We start from the raw sequence: 22,776 nt of genomic DNA, 5'->3' as shown, positions 1-22,776 counted from the left end.
CTATCCGCCAGAGATTTTTCATGCCCTCTCTTAGCTCTCCTAATCCCTTTCTTCAGGTCCCTTCTGGCTATCCTGTATCCCTCCACTGCTCTGTCTGAACCCAGTTTCCTCAACCTGATGTAAGCCTCCTTCTTCCTCTTTACAAGACATTCAACCTCCCTCGTCAACCAAGGTTCCCTCACATGACCATTTCTTTCCTGCCTGACAGGTACATACATATCAAGGACACGTCGTATCTGTTCCTTAAAAAAATTCCACATTTCCACGACATCCTTCCCTGACAGCCTATGCTCCCAACTTATGCTCCTCAAATCCTGTCTTACAGCATCGTAATTACCCTTCCCCCAATTTTGGAGCTGTCAATCAGATGGTGAACGGATAGGCACCCAACCAAGATAGTGCTAGTTGTGAAACTGATCCTACAACACATGTCCAGTAATTATAGTCTTCAGGCATATATCACTAAATAAAGTTAAATGACAAGCATGTTTTTTTCATAATCGCAGTAACTTTTCCCCAAAAAATGTAAATGCCAAGACATTTAACCATTATGATCACCTGACAATTCTCCTCACACGTGGACAGTGCCAATGAGTCTATTTTCTTTTAACGCAAATTCACATCTACTTTTAGCAATGCAAAATGGCAATTGTCTTCTACCAAGGGACAACTTACCTGTCCCAAAGGTGTCCTCGACCTAACTAAAACGGCACCATATTCTCCAAAAAGACAGTCTGCATCTCCAATAGCTTTGAATTTCACCTGGAAAGTATAAAGCCTAAAAATCATGTTTTGGATCTCCCACTGGGGAAAACTGTATATTTTTGAAGTAAGCTGCGCTTCAACATGAGTGGCTGCCTCCCTGAGTTATGCAAGTGTAAAGATCAATGCATCTTCGATTACCCAGTGAAAATGTTGGGTGCTGAATATTGCTTCTGGAATTGGGACTTGGCTATGGCTTAGGCAAAAGAGTTATTTGTCATTATGAAAATACAGGCCAATGCCTAAAAGTAAAATTATTCTGACAAACAGGGAAGACCCGAGTGAACAAGATTACGGAAGGGCACACAGCCTTAATTCAGTCTCTTAAGGCAAAACTCCAGTCTAAGTTGTCTTTTTATCATTCTATGAGAAATTTCTATGTACGTATTTGTAATAGGAACTGAAAATACGTTCCCCCACTAGCTGCAGCTGTATATAGAATCACGTGTGCATGTGTTTCTCATCAGATCTGTCAAACGTGGTCAAATATAATCTGGGAAGTCAGCTACCTTCTACAGGTTACTAATGTTAAGATCAAAAGCAACATTTGGTATTTCAGCACCGATATGTCACATCCTTGCTAACCTTCCCGGAGGCTCAGTGGTTACCACTGCTGCCTCACAGCACCAGGGACCCAGGCTGGAGTCCCACCTCGGGCGACTGTCTGTGTGGAGTTGGCACATTCTCCCCGTGTTTGCGCAGGTTTCAGCCAGGTGCTCCGGTTTCCTCCCACACTCCAAAGATGAGCAGGTCAGGTGAATTGGCCATGCTAAATTGCCCACAGAGTGTAAGATGTATTAGCCAGGGATAAATATAGGATAGGGCTCTGGGTGGGTTACTCTTTGGAGGGTCAATGTGGACTTGTTGGGCTGAAGGGCCCATTTCCATACTGTAGGGAATCTAATCTAATCTTTATTGGATCCTACCCACCCAGTGGATTGCATTCAAAATTGTAGCCCTTGTCTTCAAGTCCCTCACTTATTCCATGTGTTCTGCTCATTCTCCCTGCTCAGAGACTGGAAGTCCTAACTTGATGCCTCCTTTTCACTTTTATGGTGGAGTCATTAATCTTGTATAATAAGTCACTGTCCCTTGCTACCTCTTCTTCAAATGATTTCTAAGTGCATGCTTCATTGAGCAGCTATTGGCCACTCTGCCTTTTTCAGTCAAAGGGGGTGCAGCAGATGGAGGCAGAATTTCAGCACAGTATGTTTTATGTGTGCTCCCTTTCACATTGGATCCAGGGAATCAAGTTTTGCTACAAATTTAAGTCTTCCGTACATACTGTTAGACTTTCAATGGCATGAATCATGGTTGCAAGTGAGTCCTGTGGCTTTTTCATTCTGAACAATATCTACATAATCCATTGTCTACATTCTTGCATTTATATGGCACTTAATTCATTAAAAAGCTAAAGTGCCTCATATGAGGGTTATCAGACACTGAGCATTGTGTGCAGTTTTGGTCTCCTAGTTTGAGGGACATTCTTACCACTGAGGGAATCCAGCAGAGGTTCACCAGACTGATTTCCAGGTTGGCAGGACTGACATATGAAGAAAGATTGGATCAACTGGGCTTGTACTCACTGAAATTTAGAAGAATGAGGAGGGATCTCATAGAAACATAAAATCTTGATGGGACTGGACAGGCTAGATGCGGGAAGAATATTCCTGATGTTATGGAAGCCCAGAACTAAGGATCACAGTTTAAGAATAAGGGGTAAGCCATTCAGGACGGAGAGGAGGAAGAACTTCTTCACTCAGAGTTATGAACCTGTGGAATTCTCTACCACAGGAAGGTATTAGGGCCAGTTAATTAGATATATTCAACAGGGAGCTGGACGTGGCCCTTGTGGCTAAAAGGATCAAGAGGTATGGAGAGAAAGTGGGAATGGGATACTGAGATTACATGATCAGCCATGATCACATTGAAAAGTGGTGCAGGCTCAAAGGGCTGAATGGCCTACTCATTCACTTATATTCTATGTTTCTATGTCCATGTTTCTATGCATAAGGAGGAAGATGTTCAGAAAACTTGGTCTTGGAGTTAGATTTTAGGGAATATCGTAAAGGAGAAGAGAGAGATAGAGTGTCAGACAGAGTTAGTGGTAGAATTCTAGAGGTTTAAAAAGCTCATTAACATAATCTAGGGATATAATCTGAAGTGAACATTTATCTCTTTTACACATGCGCCTTCAACTGTTTTGGACGTTGGTTGATAAACCATCTGGCAAGACAAGAACAGATATTAAAAAAAAGAGCTGATTACTTTATTTCACTGCAAGTGAATGACAGAGCAACAATTATGATTAGGGTCACTTTATTAACCAGTAAAAAAATTAACGGAAAACAATGAAGTAATCATTATGATATGTTTCCTTGTATCTGTAGACAGATTTGCTTGACTTAAACAGGAGAAACATGGAACCACTTCACTACATTTTTCTTATGAGCCCTTTGCAATCTGTCCATGCAGCCTTCTGTTTAAAGAGACGGAGTCAATAACTGTGATTCAGATTCACTTTTATTTTAAAATCTTGTTTTGCTGACAGTTCAACAATAGGTTGCAATGTCAAATGGTTTGCTGATAAATCAGAAACAAAATCCAAAAACCAATGTTCTACTAACTCACTGGGCATGAGTTATACTTTGTAGACTGAGGCTAAGGAATCAATTTTAGTTACATGAGAACATTTTCAAATTGATAACATTTTAGTCATACTTGCAGCATTGTTTATCTTTTAAACTTGACAGAAAGGTTTTTCTTTGCAACACTATCCGTAAATGCAGCTGTTATTTCTAAATCCTCCTTGTGGAAACAGATCAACACAGATCACAATATGTGCTTTCATATAGGTGTAAATTATTAAGTTGTTGTTGTTATCCTGCATAAGAACAGTAAGTGAGAAATTCAGATCAATTCGTCATGTGTAAAGCACTTTGTGATGCTTCATCAAAACGAGATGATATAACAAAAGACACAGCTTTTTTCCTATAACACCTTTAGCAGAAGAAATGTCCCATGGTGCATCACCGGAGCATTATAAAATAAAATGAACAAAGAAAGCTCCGGCAGGACCTGGTTGAGATGCACAAAGTTATGAGGGGCATAAATAGGTAGGGAGAAACTTTTCCCCTTAGTAGCAGGGTCAAGAACTGGGGTAGGGAGGGGTCAGGTTTTAATGTAAGGAGCAGGAGGTTTAGAGGAGCTTTGAGGAAAAGAATTTTCACCCAGAGAAGGTGTGTACCTGCAACTCACTGACTAAAAAGGTGGTAAAATCAGGAGACATTTAAGAAGTATCAGATGAGCACTTGAAATGCCAATAGTATGCAAGGCTATAGGCCAAGTGCTGGAAAATGGGATTGGAATAGATAGATGTTTAATGACTGTCGAGGACAGGGTAGGACAAAGGGCTTTTGTCCCTGCTTTAAAACTCTTACTCTAGGTCTCTAAAATATACTATTGAGATATATCAGATGAAAATAGATCAAGTGAGCAACAGTTTTGTCAAAGAAGTACATTTTAAGGATTATCTCAAAAGGAGGAATGAGGAGTATCTCAAAGGGGTAGATTGTGGTAGGGAGGTGGAAATGTGTAGCGAGGGAATTCTAGAGCTTTGCATTGAGACAATTAAACGTGTAGCAATCAATGGTGAAAAAATTTAAAATACAGAATGCTGAAGAAGCCAAAATTACAGGAGTTGATATCTTGAAGTATTATGGGACTGGAGGAAATCACAGAAACGGGGAGCATGTGGAGGCATTTGTAAAGAGGTAAGAATTTTAAAAGCAGCATTTTGCTTGATGAGGGGTTATTGGAAATGACAGATAAGCAGACACATACTTGCAAGTTTTTGTTGACCCCAAGTTTATGGAGGGTGGAATGTGTAAGACGAAGCAGCAGCGTATTGTAGTTGTCAAGTCTAGAGGTAACAAAGGAATGGTGATGAGCTGTGATGGATCAGTATTGTGAATGTCCAGTAGCAGTGTGAATTTGGAGTTAGAAGCACAATTTGCATTTCTATAGATCCATTTGTGATCCAACGATGTCCTAAGGTGCTTTGCAGCGAGCAAAGTACTTTTGAAGTGTAATGACACATCTGGGAAACACAAGTAGCCAAATATTCAGAACAGCAGGAGAAATACATCGCTCTGCTGTTAACCTTACAGAATTGCCTTAGGATTTTTTACATCAACCTAAAAGAGCAGGCAGAGCTTGAGTTCAAATTTCATTAAGAAATGACACCAACAGAGTATAGTTGTTCTCATCCAACAGTATAAGACTTCCTCAGTACTACCTTTGGATTGTCAGCTTAGACTATGCACTCAAGTACCTGCTTGAACCCTAACCCTCTGACTCAGTAACTAGAACGTTACTCACAGATCCACAACTAGCACCTAAATGCAAGTGTTATTTTATTGCAAACAGGATGACAAAGTCAAAAGAACGAGATCAGCATTTCTGATGACAATGTTGATTAATTGTTTAACAGGAGGTCACACATCTAAATGAGGAAAGTGCACCTTTGATTTTAGTCTTCACTTGTTCCGCACCATTTTGACTTTGTTGAAGACTTGCGACATTAGAATATTGTGATGTGTACTCAAAGTGTTGCTGGAGTTAAACTTGGAAACAAGACAGGGGTCTAGTTTTAAAGCTGGCATTGGTGAAGTAAATGTCGACATGTCTCATTAATTCTGCTGAAGCTAGACAATCTGGCCTAGTTCTCTCTGCGTGGGCACAGTGCCTGCTGACTAAAGACATTTAAAAAAAGAGACTGTGGGTTGGTAATGTATCTGGATTCACAGAGGTATGTGGAAGTGGTCCTGGTAATTTAGTACATCATAATGCCACCAGTTAAAGATGCTTTGGCAAATCTTTACATTTTGAAGCAAAATCAGAATAAAATAATGGAAGAAAGAAAGATATAACAGATTTCACAATGTTATGAAGCTCCAAAGCACTTTCCAAACAATGAAATGCTTTTGAAGTTTAAACACTGTTGTAATGCTAGAAATGCAGCAGCCAAACTGAGCCTAGCAAGCTTCCAGAAACAGACATGAGGTAATAACCAATAAATATAATGACTTTGGTTGGTTATAAATATTGCCAAAGGCTATAGGGAGAACGTCTGCTTTGAGCCACCACTTGTTTTTATTAAATCTCTTTTGCCTTTTTCCCTTAAGACTTTCCATTGTGTTCTTTCCTTTCCTCCCTCCTTATCTATACTCGCTGAGTCCCCAGTTGATCTCTAACATTTCTCAGTTCTGATGAAAGCTCATTGACCTGTAATATAAACTCTGTTTTTCTCTCTACACAGCTGCTGCCTGAGCTGCTATTATTTCTGACACTTTCAGCTTTTATCTCTTCACTACTCTTTGAAAAAAAGTGTCACGGGAACTTTAGATCATCCTGAAAGGAGTAAGCTGGACTCAGTTTGATGTGCCTTCCAAATGACAGCACCAACAACAGTGAAGCACTCCCTGTGCTGGGATTGTCAGGAACCATTTTGTTTTCAAATCTCTCCAGAGTAAGAATCAAAAGCTTTAAATGCAAAGTGCAATACACTGAGCTGTGGCTAACAATGTCAGTGCACCAAGATAGTATATCAGGAAGTGGTAGGATACATGCCTGTTTGTGTTATGTTGTGCAAAAAATATTAATTTAATCCTTATCACTAGGAGCCCTGACAATTAGCTACTGATTAAGTCACTTAATCTAATATCAAGAGTTTCACTTATATCTCTGAGTTACAAGGTTGTGGGTTCAAGTCTTTTTCACAGAATCTTGAGTACAAATCTACACTGACTCTCCCAGTGCAGGGGTGCTGGACTGATTGATGCCATCTTTCAGATGAGGAATGTCACTGGTCTATCTTTTCAGGTAGATGTGAGTGGTTGATGAGTTTAATTGAGGATTAAGATTAACCAAACTTTATTCCTTAAGAACCATTATGAAAGAATATTTATCTTAGTATTGTCATATTACAGCTTATTGGATCTTACTGAGCATGAATTAACAGCTATATTTCCCACATTACTACAGTAACTACACTTCAAAAAATACATAATTTGTCTGCAAAGTGCTTTGGGATTCTATAAATGCAAGCTCTTTCTCCTTGAATCACCTAGTGGAATCTCATGTCAGCTGGACATGTTGAGCAAAAACATTGCCTGGAGATAATGGCATACCAGCTGGATTTGTATAGTAGCTTTCTTTAGTTATTTTAAGAACGCACAAATTACCAATTTTATTGAATTTGGTTTCATAACTTGGCACGAGAAGAGTCAAACCATAGCTTTCAATGTTACCAATCCGTCACCATGTGGGCAGCATGGTGGCACAGTGGTTAGCACTGCTACTTCACAGTGCCAGAGACCTGGGTTCAATTCCCACCTCAGGCAACTGTCTATGTGGAGTTTGCACATTCTCCCAGTGTCTGTGTGACCCAGTTTCCTCCGGGTGATCCAGTTTCCTCTCAGTCCAAAAATGTGCAGGTTAGGTGAATTAGCTATGCTAAGTTGCCTATAGTGTTAAGTGAAGGGGTAAATGTAGGGGAATGGGTCTGGGTGGGTTGCTCTTTGGAGGGTTGGTGGGACTTGTTGGGCCGAAGGGCCTGTTTCCACACTGTAAATAGTCTAATCTAATCAAACCATAATCAGTACTGTATCTGTGTGACAAGGATCTTATCTCTGCTTTCAGGAGATTTTGGGAAGATTTATATACTGTTTTGACTGTTTTCCAACATACAGATGGATTAAACCAGAGTGTGTGCAATATACCACCTACTCCCATCAATTTGTTAACAGCTGTTTTGCACTTCTTAATGCCCTGCAAAAGAGCAACACAAAGGGAGAAAAAGCTCCAAATTAGATCTGTCAATCATAGAGTCTTGCACCAAATTAACAGGCTATTCTGCCATTTGCTAGCTCTGTCAAAGAGGAAGCCAATTCAATCCTACATGTGAGCTTTTCCCCCATAGCTGTGCAACTAACTTTTCCCAAAGTAAATGATCACTTTTGAATGTTCCTTTGAAATTTTCTTTTACTACCCTTTCAACTATTATGTTCCAAACATTAATCATCCAGAATTCTCATTTCCCATCTAGTTCTTTTGCTAAACCTGTCTGAATTTGCACTACATGTGGTGTGTGGGGGGGATAATAGAGAAGATGAGGGTTTGATTTGTTAGGAAAATATAAAGGTAGAATGGAGAAGATAGAACATATTTGGAAAACAATATTATTGATATCAGGTATGAGTGACTAAGAGAAGTTAACCCGTCTTGAACAAACAAATTAACATCTCTGCTAAAATGGCAGAGGGATGCATTTAATACAACCCATTGCAGTGTATGCTGCTGCAAAAATTTTACTTCCGTCAGTCAAGGAGTATTTGGCAAAGAGGTCAATTTTGACCAGTGGTAATCTCCAATCATCTGCCCCTTAAACTCAACACTATAAAGTCCTCATACATCGTAAGTGTTTAAATTCACTAGTACCTAAATAACTCTATCTCAAACAGTATGTATATGGTAGATCTTGGTTTAAAGCAGAACTCTCAATGAATAGTGAGTTAACCCTCACTCTTCATTCTATTTTCTTATTGACTTATTGTCCCTCGGCCACAACTGCAAACACAATGTCAGCTTCCAGAAGCACTCTAATGACATATCACCACCATCACTCTTGAGACCTCCACTGTCACTAAATTATCATCCTGTTGTCCAATAATTGGATAAGCAGAAATGTCTTCCAATAAAGTACCAAGAAAAGTGAAGACATTGCTTTCCACTCCTATTAGAAAATCTGATCCCTATCTCCGGATTCAATTCCTTTCCAGGCTGAACCAGACATGGCAATCTTATGTCATTTGACCCTGGTGTGAGCATATAGTCTCTTATATCTGCCATCTCCAACAATGCTAATTCCACCGGCATAATATTGGCACATTTATAGAGTCTGACGGCATGGAAACAGACTCTTCGGTCCAATCAGTCCATGCTGACCAGAATCCTAGAAAAATCTAGTCCCACTTCTCTGCCTTTGGCCCATATCCCTCCAAACATTTCTTACGCAAGTACTTATCCAAACATTTTTTAAACATTGTAGTTGTACCCACACCCACCACTTGCTGTGTAAAAAAGTTGCTCTTCATGTCTTTTTAAAAAATCTTTCTCCTCTCACCTTAAAAATATGCCCAGTAATTTTTAAAATCCCTCACTCTAGGGAAAAGACACCTACACTCATCTTATCTATCCCCCTCACGATTTTGTAAACCTCGATAAGGTCACCTCTCAACCTCCTATGTTTCAGTGAAATTTGTTCCAGCCTATCCCTATAACTCAAACCTTCCATTCCCATCATACTGGACTCACCATGCCCTTTAGAGCATAGACCATAGAATATTACAGCGCAGTACAGACCCTTCTGCCCTCGATGTTGCACCGACCTGTGAAACCAATCTGAAGCCCATCTAACCTACACTACTCCATTTTGATCCATATGACCATTCAAATGCCCTTAAAGTTGGCAAGTCTACTACTGTCGCAGGCAGTACATTCCATACTCCTACTACTCTCAGAGTAAAGAAACTTCCTCTGACATCTGTCCTTTATCTATCGCCCCTCAATTTAAAGCTATGTCCCTTCATGCTAGCCATCACCATTCGAGGAAAAGAACGCTCACTGTCCACCCTATCTAACTATCTGATTTATATGTCTCAATTAAGTCACCTCTCAACATTTTTCTCTCCAACGAAAACAGCCTCATGTCCCTCGGCCTTTCCTTGAAAGGCCTTCCTTCCATATCAAGTAACATCCTAGTAAATCTCCTCTGAACCTTTTCCAAAGCTTTCACATTCTTCCAATAATGTGGTAACCAGAACTATACGCAACATTCTAAGTGCGGCAGCACTAGAGTTTTGTACAGCTGCAGCATGATCTCATGGTTCCGAAACTCGATCCCTCTACCAATAAAAGCTAACACACTGTATGCCTTCTTAACAACCTTATTAACCTGGGTGGCAACTTTCAGGGACCTATGCACATGGACAGTAAGATCTCTCTGCTCATCTACATTACCAAGAATTTTACCATTAGTGCAGTACTCTGTATTCCTGTTACTCCTTCCAAAGTGAATCACCTCACATTTTTCCGCATTAAACTCCATTTGCCAGCTCTGTAGCTTATTTTATGTCCCTCTGCAATCTAAAACATCCTTCTGCACTATCCACAAATCTACCACCCTTAGTGTCATCTGCATATTTACTAACCCATCCTTCTACATTCTCATCCAGGTTGTTTATAAAAATGACAAAACTAGCCAATTTCTGATCCAAATGGCTAAATCACCCTCAATCCCATGCCTCCGTATTTTGTGCAATAGCCTACCGTGGGGAACCTTATCAAATATCTTACGGAAATCCATATACACCACATTAACCGCTTTACCCTCATCCACCTGTTCGGTCGCCTTTTCAAAGAACTCAATAAGGTTTGTGAGGCAAGACCTACCTTTCACAAAACTGTGTTGACTACCCCTAATCAACTTAGTCCTTTCTAGATGATTATAAATCCTCTCTCTTATAACCTTTTTCAACACTTTACCCACAACTGAAGTAAGGCTCACTGGTCTATAATTATGAGGGTTGTCTCTTCTCCCCTTCTTGAACAAGGGAACAACATTTGCTCTCCTCCAGTCTTATGGTACCAATCCTGTAGACAATGCTGACATAAAGATCAAAGCCAAAGGCTCGGCAATCTCCTCCCTGGCTTCCCAGAGAATCCTAGGATAAATCCCATCCGGCCCAGGGGGTTTCTCTATTTTTACACTTTCCAGAATTGTTAACACCTCTTTGTGAGCCTCAATCTCGTCTAGTCTGATATCCTGTATCTCCGTATTCTCCTCGACAACATTGTCTTTTTCTAGTGTGAAAACCGATGAAACAATGCATTTTACGTTGAGAATTTGTTTATTTTTTAGAACAATCCTGACTGACTTTCCATAGTCTACTCTCTGTGGTCTGCCAATCTCTGTAGCCTACCCCAGCTTGACAACCCTCTGACAAAAGTGCACTCCTCTAATTTTGGTCTCTTGAGATTAGCCAATTTTAATCACACTACTAATAAGTGTTGGTTTGTTCACCTGCCAGACCCAAAACTCTGGAATACCCTCCTTAAATACTGAGGCATACACAAATCATGATATAACATCTTGCATGATTCTGATATCAGTAAGAGGGAAAATGCTAATGTGTGGAGTCATAGAGCCATAGAGATGTACAGCATGGAAACAGATCCTTCAGTCGAAATCGTCCATGCCGATCAGCTATCCTAAATTAATCTAGTCCCATTTGCCAGCATTTGGTTCATATTCCTCTATCCTTTCCTATTCGTATACCCATCCAGATACCTTTTAAATGTTGCAATTGTACCAGCCTCCACCACTTCCTCTGGCAGCTCATTCCATACACGCACCATCCCTCAGGTCCCTTTTAATCTTTACCCTCTCACCTTAAACCTATGCACTCTAGTTTTGGACTCCCCCATCCAAGGGAAAAGATCTTGTCTATTTACCCTATCCATGCCCCTGATGATTTAAAAAAAAATCTGTATAAGGTCAGTCCTCAGCCTCCAATGCTCCAGGGAAATTAGCCCTAGCCTATTCAGCCTCTCCCTACAGCTTAAACCCTTCAACCTTGGCAATGTCCTTCTAAATCTTTCCTGAACCCTTTCAGTTTCACAACATCCTTCCTGTAGCAGAATTGCACACAATATTCCAAAAGCCTAACCAGTGTCCTGTACAGCTGCAACATGGCCTCTCAGCTCCTGTACTCAATGCACTGACCAATAAAGAACTGTATTGGAGATCTTATTGCATACAGATTTTAATAAAGGATGTTTACAGGACATATGGAGTGGAAGAGCCTTACTTAGCGATAAGGAGAAAATAGCCTCAGGGACAGTGTATGTGTAGACACCCACGGCTTGGGATAGTACAAACTGCTGGTTCAATGTGCATTTGTAGTATACTTTAAACCAATAATTTAAAGCATGCTAGCAGTAAAGGGAAAATAAACTTCCAGAGCCAAGGTCTGAACTTAAAAGAGAGTCCAAATGTTGTCACTAAAAAGGAAGAATTTGAAGATAGGACAGGACCTTGGAAAATTTTGAAGTTGAATAAAAAGCAGGAACACTCTGCAGGCAGGCCAAGACATGAAGACTTGAGAAAAATAAGGTAAAAAAGGAGAAGCTTCTTAAGGTAGAAAAAAGAACCTTGGAAAACCTTGAGGCCTAGCTATGAGCTTGTACAACTCCTTCAGCGAGTGAAAACACAGGACTGGAACTCTTTGACAGTAAAATAGAAAAAGCCATGTACTCACCCAGGGTGGTCATCGACAAGAATCCATAGAGATTGACAGCTTTGACAGAGACATTGCCATTACTCCAATCATTTGATAATGTGGACTGCCCACAATAATGTCATAAAGATTTGGAAGTGGCAGTTTCAACAATATAGAATGGTTTTGGGCTGATATATGAAGAAGTAAGTTATTCAAGTCAACATATTTATATATGTTATAGGTTTAATGTCTAATGAGGTTCTTGTAAGACAGAGCATGGTACAAAGTATTGCAGAGTATGAAACTTTCATTACAGCATTTGATATGTACCTTAGCCCCAAAGAAATTTGGTGATAAAACTAGACAGATTCAATTAGTGATCTCAGCATTTGGGAAACCATTGAAGTCTTTTTGTTTTAACAGATTTATGTAATCCAGCAGCATACAGAGCTTTGCAGGATGAATTAGTTAGAACCTGTATAGTTGTTGATGGGATGAATGAGAAAGTATCAGATTCCTTTTAATCCAGTGAGAATTTAACATTGGAACATGCAATCCATTTCCCTGCTCAAGGTGTAATCATGGTCCCAATCAATTGGGTACTGTGAGAAAACATTGAGGGTTCTTCTGGTGCAGTCTGATGAATGAGTCTAAAATGGCATTGTCAACAGCCTGAAAGTGTGCCAAAATGCCAAAAGAGCAATAACCAACATCAATCACATTTGGTTATTGAAGATGTCTCCGAAAAGAATCACGAGTGCTGAAATGTTCAATTAGAAGTTGAATGTGAGAAGTCATGACACATTGAAAATATTATAACTTAATAGCATCTTCCACACTTCAAAAAAGAAAGAAAAGTCTCTAAAAAAAGAAAGTATCTAGAAAAATGGAAATCATGCAACAAAAAAAATCAAAAAGTTAGGAATACAGAACAAAGAGTGAAGGCAACATCCCGATGAGAGGACAAAGATGGTCAAAAACGTTTAGGGGTGGCACAGTGGCTCAAGGGGTGGCATGGTGGCTTAGTGGTTAGCACTGCTGTTTCACAGCACCAGGGACCCAGGTTCGATTCCAGCCTCAGGCGATTGTCTGTGTGGAGTTTGCACATTCTCCCAGTGTCTGTGTGGGTTTCTTTCGGATGCTCTGATTTCCTCCCAAGTTCCAAAGATGTGCAGGTTAGGTGAATTGGCCTTGTTAAATTGCCCAAAGTGTTAGGTGCATTAGTCAAAGGGAAATGGGTCTGTGTGAATACTCTTCAGACGGTCAGTGTGGACTTGTTGTGCCGAAGAGCCTGTTTCCACACTGTAGGTACTCGAACCTAAAACATTACACTGAATACAAATGAGTTTGAAACAGCTTTTAAACTCAACAAGGGAGAATTTGTCTCCATTCTGGCAGATAGCTTGCCATGCTCAAAGTCTGTGGAATTGGAGAAATGTAAAAGTTCAAAGTTCAGGATGCACACAACTTCAGGTGTGTGGGTAAATCTCTATGAAGATTAGTCAGAGAGCAGAAAAAAAACTCAATGAGAACATTATATACAGTATACCAGGGAATCAGAATACATAATTGTTCAGTAGAAATATTTATTTGTCTAGGCCTCTTCAAGAGAATGGATACAATAATTTAGAGTGAAGACAGGAGAGAGTTTGGCAAGAATTTCAAGTCTTTCAAAGGCGGAGGCAAATTGTAGCAAGAAAGCTGCATTACTCTGCCAGACAATGTTAAACACATTTGGTTGTACATTCCCAGGGAAATTCCTCATGCTTTGATGAGAAATGAAAAAATCCAGTTAGACGGCATGATTGAAAGCAAAATATATCACCAGTGACAGACCTGACATGATGGTGCACAGGGCTAGAAACTCATCTGAAAGGGAGGGAATCTAAACTTTGTGTGTGACTTTCACAATGTTAAACACAGGAATTAAGAAAGAAATCCTTGCTCTTTCACCTGTTGTTGGTAAATTAAGAAAATTGACAACAGACAAATGTATAACGAAACTGGGTGCCAACAATTAGTTATGGCAGATAAGCTTAGATGAAGAGTCAAGATTTAGGACTACATTAATACACTTTCCAGGTGATATTGTTTCAATAGTCTATTGTTTGGGATCTCCTCTGCACCAGAGATTTTCCAGAGGGCAATGGTTAGAATCCTAAACAGAAAACAGTGATCCATTTGCTAGATAAATTATATCTTATTGCATGGTAAGACAAAAAAACAAACACGACCAGACCAGACATGTAGACACAATGTTCCGTAGTGCCTTTAACAGTGAACAGGAAATGCTAATTCTCACATTCACAATTACTTTTCTAAGAAACTCTCTTCAGGAACAAACATTCTTTGTAATGGATCCAAGGAAGACAAGAACTATTAGTGAATTTCCACATTTAAGTATGTAAATGATGTACTGTGTTTCTTAGGTGTGGTAAATCATTTTGGAAAGTTAATCTCTGATTTACCCAGACTTACTTAACTCATAAGAGAATTTTTGAAAAATACCAAAAATGGTATCAGACTCAAGATGCAACATTTGATAAGATTAATTAGAAGTTACCTTCTACTGATGTTTTAACACATTACATCCATCCAAATTCACTATAGTAGCCACAGATACTCCCCCCACCTTGTCTCAGCCGGATCCTTCCAGCCCGGCACCGCCTTCCTGACCTGCAGTCTTCTTCTTGACCTCTCCGCCTCCATCCTACTCCGACCTATCACCCTCACCTTGACCTCTTTCCACCTATCACATTTCCAACTCCCCTCCTCCAAGTCCCTCCTCCCTACCTTTTATCTTCTCCTGCTGAACACTCTCTGCTCATTCCTGAAGAAGGGCCTGTGCCCGAAACGTCGAATCTCCTGTTCCCTGGATGCTGCCTGACCTGCTGTGCTGTTCCAGCAATAAAGTTTCAACAGATACTTTGCCCAATGGACTAGTAGCAGTCATTATTCAGGTGCAAATTTATGCAACACAAAAGCAGGTATGTTTTATATTGAGAGCTTTGATAGAGGCTGAACAGAGAAGGATTCATTTGCAATTGAATGAGAATGTGAAAGGCTCACAGATCTCCTCTTGACACTGAAATTTCCAGTCAAGACAGATCCCAAGCCTCTGGTAACATTATTGAGACCAGAAGAAATCTCAAAAATGTTGTTACGCATCAGGATTTGGCTGATAAGATATGACTATTGTATCATCTATCTTCCAGGCAAGATGCAAGTAAGGGCAGATACAATCTTGGAAACAATGGTGGATTAAGCAGTAAGATTTTATTCTTGAAAAGAAGTAGATTATTCTACCATCATAACCAATACTCTACCAGAAACCTCAGTCAAATTTGTGCAGCTAAAAATGGTAGTCAAAATATAATCCACCAGACCAAGGGCTAAAAACAGGCAGAAACAATGTTTCAGAATAGTATAAGATACATCGGTATATGACTATAGAATAATCACACCAAAAATGCAAAGAGAAATCCTACAGAAACTCCATGAGGGATATCTTGGTATCAAAAGACACAGAGCAAGATCGGAACAATTAGTGTGGTAATCAGGCATTTCAAAAAATGTCGGGTTATACTGTGATGTGTTAAACTTGTGTCATGCACAGTCAAGAGCCTAGCCAGCCAATTATTTTATCAACATTTTAACAAAGCCATGGGAAATATTAGCAACAGATTTGTTTGATTTTGGAGGGAAGAAATATTTGGTACAGTCAACTATTACTTAAGATAGATAAATGGCAAGATGTCATTCAATCACAGTAGACTCAGTGATCCGGACATTGAAAAGGATGTTTGTTCACAATGTTTCCTGAAAGAATTATAATTGGACAATAATCTTCGGTTCGGCAACGAATGTTTTACGAAGGCCACTTTGGCAGCAGGTATCAACGAAATGAATAGTTCTCTACTTCATCCTTAGTCAGATATGAGGCAGAAACAGCAGACAATGAAATCATTGATAGCAAGAAGAATCCAGACCAGGAATCACTCTACTCAGTGAACAACATGATTCTGTATTCACCAGTGGAATTGTTAATGGGGAGAATGCTAAAAACAGACATATCAATTTTAGAATGTATCCTTAGGCCAAATATAATCTCACAAGAGCACCAGAAGGTAAAGCAGCTAGAGAAAGACCATTGTGAAAATCAGCAGAAGTGATGTAACTCTAGACACAGGACAAAAGCTGTCAACTTGAAAGTTGGACCAGAAAGTCTGTTTAAGGGACAGGAAGTCAGAAGCTACAGTATCAAAGAAACAGCTCAACTAAGAATTAATATTGTCAGAATGCCTAAAGGGACTTTCAGCAGTAAAAGGTCAGAATTAATCTAACTTCAGCCAAGAAATGAGACCAAGCATGATTATCATAGGATGTGAAGTAGCTATACCTATAACACGTCAAGTTGTGCAACACCATTACCTTGGCGTGAACTCGAGTGAATCAAACTGGGATGTCCAATCAAAGTTTCAGATTGTCTCAATGTTTGTGATTCAGACTTTGATGGGGTGGGAGTTATGAGGGAGAAAACCATAATAATGATAATGATAGAAATGATGGTAATAATGGTATCAATTATTAAGAAGACTATGTAAGTAAATAAAAGTAACTAATAGTTAATTGGATTATGTAGAACACAGATACTGGTGAAATAAAGATACATTTTGTTGAAGCGTTTTGTCTTGCACACTTCTCAACAATTAATAAAGTTTCCAATTTAACATAATGTACATGAGAGGAAAGTGTTGAATAGTTAGCAAGTGGATTCTGAATAGTAAAGTTTTGGAGGTGCCAGTGTTGGACTGGGGTGTACAAAGCTAAAAATCACACAACACCAGTCCAATGCCTGTTGGACTATAATCTGGTGTTGTGTGATTTTTATCTGATTAGTAAAGGCATTGTCATGAAGAATGCACCAATTAATGACAATTCTGAAATGGTTGTGAGAGAAATGTTTTGTACACTCAGGATTATCTAGCAAATGTTGTCCAATTACAGAGTCATATCTAATATTGGATACTGTATTGCAAGCTTTGTTAACACATGGCTAGCAGGATATAGTCAATACATTACTTGAAGCATCGATGTCAGTCAGGCTCACAGTGTGGTGCATTTGCCTGTATTAGATTATACATGTATTAAGACATAGACTTCATAAGGGAACATGTAGAAACAGTGCACTCAACTCAACAAAATAGGTAACAGTCTTTTGCTGGTTAAGTTCCCAGAACAATGCCCTGACTAATTGGAACCTGCCCAGTTTAAAGTTTAAATGAAGTCTGACAGTTAACTGTCACTAATCATTAATTAGTGAATTCATAGAATCAGAGAATCCCTACAGTGTGGAAGCCAGCCATTTGGCCAACAAGTCCACACTGACCCTCCAAAAAGTAACCCACCCAGACCCATTCCCCTATCCTATTACTCTACATTTTCCCTGACTAATGCACCAACTTCCACATCTCTGAACACTATGGGCAACTTAGCATGGTCAATTCACCTAACCTGTACATCTTTGGGCTGTGGGAGGAAACCAAAGTGTCCAGAGGAAACCCACACAGACACGGGGAGAATGTGTAAACTGGGTGGTATAAATGTTCATTTTCTCTTTGAAATGGTATTCTTGTGAATTGTCCTGATGAGTGCAAAATGAAGGCTTCAATAAATTGTTTTTTTCAAAAGCAAATTACTAAAATATTGTAAACAAAGTGGGAAGAAAACTTTGAGAGATGTGTTATATTGAGATTCTTGTTAATCATGATGCTGCAACTGCTTACATGATTCTGATATCAGGAAGAGAGAAGATTCTAGTCTAAAATGAGCATGTGAACAAAAAGGAGAACTATATTGATAATCTAGTGATGTGACATAGAAAGTGATGAAGAGCCTTACTTAGCGATAAGAAGCTAGCAACCTCAAGGGCAATATACATGCAGATACACACAGCCTGAGATAGAACAGGCTGATATCTCACATTGCAGAGAACAGGATTGACTTAAAGCATGAGATTATTGCCTTGGTAGAAGTAAATGAAGGACACTCACCTGCAGCCATCCGAAGCTTGGCTTTTCTCTTCTCCTCTGCTTGCTGGATCTGCTCTTCAATTAACCTTTCGTCGACCTCCACACATGGCTGAGTTGGCTGCAGCGACTCCAAATAATCAATATCTTTTTCAATCCTGTCAATTCTGGATCCAGCAACCTCCATCTCATTCTTGAACTCAGTTTTATAAATATTCAACCTATCCAGGCGGACTGTGATTTCTTTCCGGAAGTCTCTAAACTCCCTGACATATTTGTTCATGTCTTGGTTACATTTCTCTAGCCGGTCCTGTTATTAAGATGAATTCGTGAAGATATAATCTTAACATTAAGCAGTTGATTTCCTGTCTAAGTGGTTAGATGACATTGTTAACATACAAATGACATTTTGTGTGTGAATTCAATATTACTATTGAAGGAAACATGTCATTAATTAAAACATTACCTGAAACAAAATAAGTAATATGTGGTTTGAAAATGCTTCCAGTGGTTGGAGGGTCAGTAAAGAGACTGTGGATTTAAATGAATTGGCAAGTAAACCACATTAGAAGAATTTTCTTATGCAGCTGGTTGCTTTGAATGCACTGACTGAAAATTCGGAGGAAGCAGCTTCAATAACAACTTCAACAGCAACTCATTTAAGTAATTGTTTAATTGGTTAAATGAGAGGAAATTACAGGGCTGAAAGAGTGGGGGAGTGACACTAATTTGACTGCTCTTTCAAAGACAGACGTGACAGCAGAATATGTGCTGTAGGACTCTGTATCTCTGTGTATTGTGAAGAGACACTATTGATGTAAGCTTTGCTTACAATCATAATGTTAACAATTATATAACTGCATGCACATACATTTGTTATTTGTATTCCACCCATGCTATTTTTAGCAGATGTCTGCACATCTGGAAATTTTATAAGAAATGGGAACAGGAGTAGGTCATTCATCCCCTTGAGCCAGTTCCACTATTCAATTAGACTACAGCCGATTTGTATCTTAACTCCACTGACCCTCCTTTGTTCTGTAACCCTTAAGAACCTTGACTCATGAAAATGCATCAATTTCACAATTGGTTGTCAACCCTCCTCCACCTACCCTCAATACATTTCTAGGGGAAGTAAAATTTTGAATTTCATGACTCTTTGTGCAAAGAAGTGCCTCCTTGCATCAGCCCTGAATAAACTAATTTGTACTTTGAAGTTTGGTCTCATTACTACAGAATGCCTACAGTGTGGAAACAGGCCCTTTGGCCCAACAAGTCCATACCAACCCTCCAAAGAGCAACTCATCCAGACCCATTCCCCTAACCTATTACTCAACATTTACTCCTGACCTACACAGCCCTGAACACTATGGGCAATTTGGCATGGCCAATTCATCTAACCAGCACATCTTTGGATTGTGGGAGGAAACTGGAGCATCCAGAGGAAACCTAAGCTAACATGGGGAGAATGCACAAATTCCACACAGACAGTTGCCCAAGGCTGGAACTGAACCTGGGACCCTGGCACTGTGAGGCAGCCATGCTAACCACTTAGCTGCCGTGCTGCCCCCTCCTGATGTTCTGAGCTCCCTCCTTCAAGGAAATTGTTTAGGAACTTCAGAATAGGAGATGGTCATTCAGCCTGCTAGCTTGCCTGACCATTCAATACAATCATGGCTGATAAAAGTCTTCAATGCCTTTTACTCACCCCATCCCCATTACCCTACACAACACTGGTGATCAGAAATCTATCAATCTCTTCCTTGAGCATATTCAGACATTGAGCTTCCACAGCCTTCTATGGTAGAGAATTCCCAAAGTGCACAACCCTCTGAATTAAAAAAAAAACTATCTTTCGTATCATTAACCCCCAATTAAATCTCTCCCAAATCTTCTATATGCAAGGGAATTTAGGCGTAATCTATGAAGCCTGTTCTCATCATTTGACTCTTGCTCAGCTAAAGACTTTGAAAGGCCAAGTGCTGGATATTAAGAAACAAATCATTGTGCAATGTTCAACACTTCAAAACTTGGTAATGCTTAACAATAGTTTGCTAAAGTATTTTCTAATTGCTTTACTGCTCCAAATTTGATACAACAATAAAAAACGAGTTAATAAATAAAGCTTACTGGTGAGTGTGTTTGGGCAGTTGAATATTGCTTGAATAAATAACGGGAAACATTTAGTTTTTTGCAGAATTTGCAAGAGTACAACATTTTTTAATTGCTGTGACCATGTGTTAATGCATCCCCTGTAGTTTTGACTCTTTTTCTATCTAAACTCATTTCTTTAGGTGTTGCAGAAAGTTTTCATTGTGGGTGTATTCACAATGGTCCCTGATAATGGTGCTAAATCCACTTTTGGGAATTGTATTATTTTGGCTTGTTTTGTGGTCTTGTGGTCTTGTGGTGGACTGGTCAAGTGGGCAGAGAAGTGGCAAATGGAACACAGTACAGAGTAGTGAGAAGTGTTGCATTTGGAGAGGGCAAACATAGTGAAGAAACACACAATGAATAGTAAAAGATCAAATGTGGAGGAATAGAAAGACTGAATTAAATTTTCATAGTGGAAGACCATTCAGTCCATTGTTCCTGTGCCAGCAACAAAGTTGGAAACAATATTTGCATCATCAGTCTAGCCAAAAGCTGATTACAAAAGAAGAATGAACAAAGGCTTTGGTGAAAACATTTATTTTCACTAACAGAGAAACCACATCACTCCTTCTATTGCACAGAGTCCCACATGAGGCAGCAAGATTTATGTACTCTCACCCATCCAGAGTTGGAGGAAACTCACATGAAGAAGAAACACCCAACCTGTATCTGTTACACTGAATGTCTACTGAGGATAAATTTATTTTCTAATCATTGTCCATTCTCAGAATGTTGCAGTTATTGCTTATCTACTGTTGCCCTAAGAAGGAGGTGGCCTTCTTAGAACAGTTTTTTTAACCACCTAGAGGTAGTGGTCTGGATCTCACGGTTTATTGGAAGCCCTAATCACGTGTAGAAATGCAGTTGTGATGTCATGATGTATATAGCTTCAGGCAAGGAGCTGGAAAATAGGGGTAAGCTGGATAACTCTATCAACCAGCATAGATAAAATGGACCAAATGGACTCTTTCTGTGCCATAAATCTTTCTATGTTTCTAATTACTGCAACCTGAATCCATTCATATACTCAATTATAAGGTGTGATTGACAAGTTCTCAAATGATACAATGTGGTCTTGTGGTGGACTGGTCAAGTGGGCAGAGAAGTGGCAAATGGAACACAGTCCAGAGTAGTGAGAAGTGTTGCATTTGGAGAGGACAAACATAATGAAGAAACACACAATGAATAGTAAAAGACCAAATGTGGAGGAATAGAAAGACTGAATTAAATTTTCATAGCAGAAGACCATTCAGTCCATTGTTACTGTGCAGGTTAGAGTTATACAATTAATCCCAGATCTCCAATTCTTTCTCTACAGACGTTTTAAAAAAATTACTTTCAAAATTATTATTCAATCTGCTTCTACCACCTTTTCAGGAATTCAGGGCATAACATTGTACTGAATAAAGTTATTTCTCATTTTCCAGGCTGCAGTTATTTCTCCAATCACCTGAAATCTTTGCTCTCTGGTTGTTGACACTCTGACTACTGGAATGCCAAATTCACCCTACTTCTTCTATCAATTTAACTTGTATTTTTTAAAAAGGCTATTGTCCTGCTTGGTAGACTATAATCAATGTCATCGCTCAAACAGTATTGAATATCACAATTAAATAACTCATAAAGAAATGTTTCAGGCACAGTACAATATAGATGCAAGCTGTTGATGTTCGCAATTAGATAGCTTTTCTTTCAGTCTAATTTTGAGGGTAAATGAGAAAGACATGGTGTTGACTATATCACTTACCTCAAGCAACATGATTCGTCTCTCAATATATTGCATGAGTAAAGCATCTTGAGTCATCCGTTGGGCTTCTCCAAAGCTTTGGGTTAAAAAGAGAAACATCAACAGCCTTGGTAACTGGATCCGATCGACCATGATTGGGAGTTTTATTCCAGAGGTTCAATGGAACAGAATGAAATACCAAGCCCCGCTTGTAATTTTTGTTTGAGGTTTTCAGTTTCACTTGTCCTGAAAACAGGTAATAGCAAGCAATCGTTTGAAATTTCTATGAAGACGTTAAGAAAAAGCATGCAATTAAAACTATGCCAAGAGCTGGTAGGTCAGTACTTGATAGCTTACACGGAGAGAAGTCTCCGGCTGTGTCTGAAGGGTGCATTTGTCTGTGGAGTCAGGATATTTTTTCCCAGATCCTAATTGTTTCCATGTGCATTGAAATGACTCATGCAGACTCAGATCCAGCCAAATAAAACAGCAAAAAGCAATGGAAAGAAATAGAGCTATTTTAATTAGACTGCAAACCTATTATTACATAGTGAGGAAACTGTTGGCAAAATTATTAAACATGGCACAAAGTAAATCTCAAAATGGAGTCAGCAATCAATGGTAGGTAATTGCTTTGAAAATCAGTCCTGCTTTCGGTCATTTTCTGGGATACCAAAATAAGGTGTATTTAATCTTATAGTATGCTCAATGTTTGTATTCCCTTAACTAGCAAAGATTAATTTAATCTAATCTAATGCAATCT

General features: G+C 39.3%; 1 protein-coding gene across 1 annotated transcript in view; it reads right to left on the bottom strand.

Annotated features, from left to right (window-relative positions):
* The window catches only part of olfml1 (olfactomedin-like 1), a 38,526-nt gene extending 16,145 nt beyond the window's left edge, over nucleotides 1-22,381 (bottom strand). The window contains exons 1-2 of the mRNA XM_043706370.1: nucleotides 22,035-22,381; nucleotides 18,158-18,443 (exon numbers count right to left, since the gene is read on the bottom strand). Of these exons, the coding sequence (XP_043562305.1) occupies nucleotides 18,158-18,443; nucleotides 22,035-22,166 (418 nt within the window). The 5' untranslated portion in view covers nucleotides 22,167-22,381. The remainder of the gene's footprint in view (nucleotides 1-18,157; nucleotides 18,444-22,034) is intronic.
* Nucleotides 22,382-22,776: the final 395 nt, after the last annotated feature.

This window comes from Chiloscyllium plagiosum, chromosome 16 (genome assembly GCF_004010195.1).
Source record: "Chiloscyllium plagiosum isolate BGI_BamShark_2017 chromosome 16, ASM401019v2, whole genome shotgun sequence".
In the NCBI taxonomy this organism is placed as follows: domain Eukaryota; kingdom Metazoa; phylum Chordata; class Chondrichthyes; order Orectolobiformes; family Hemiscylliidae; genus Chiloscyllium; species Chiloscyllium plagiosum.
This window is presented reverse-complemented; position numbering and strand designations above follow the sequence as displayed.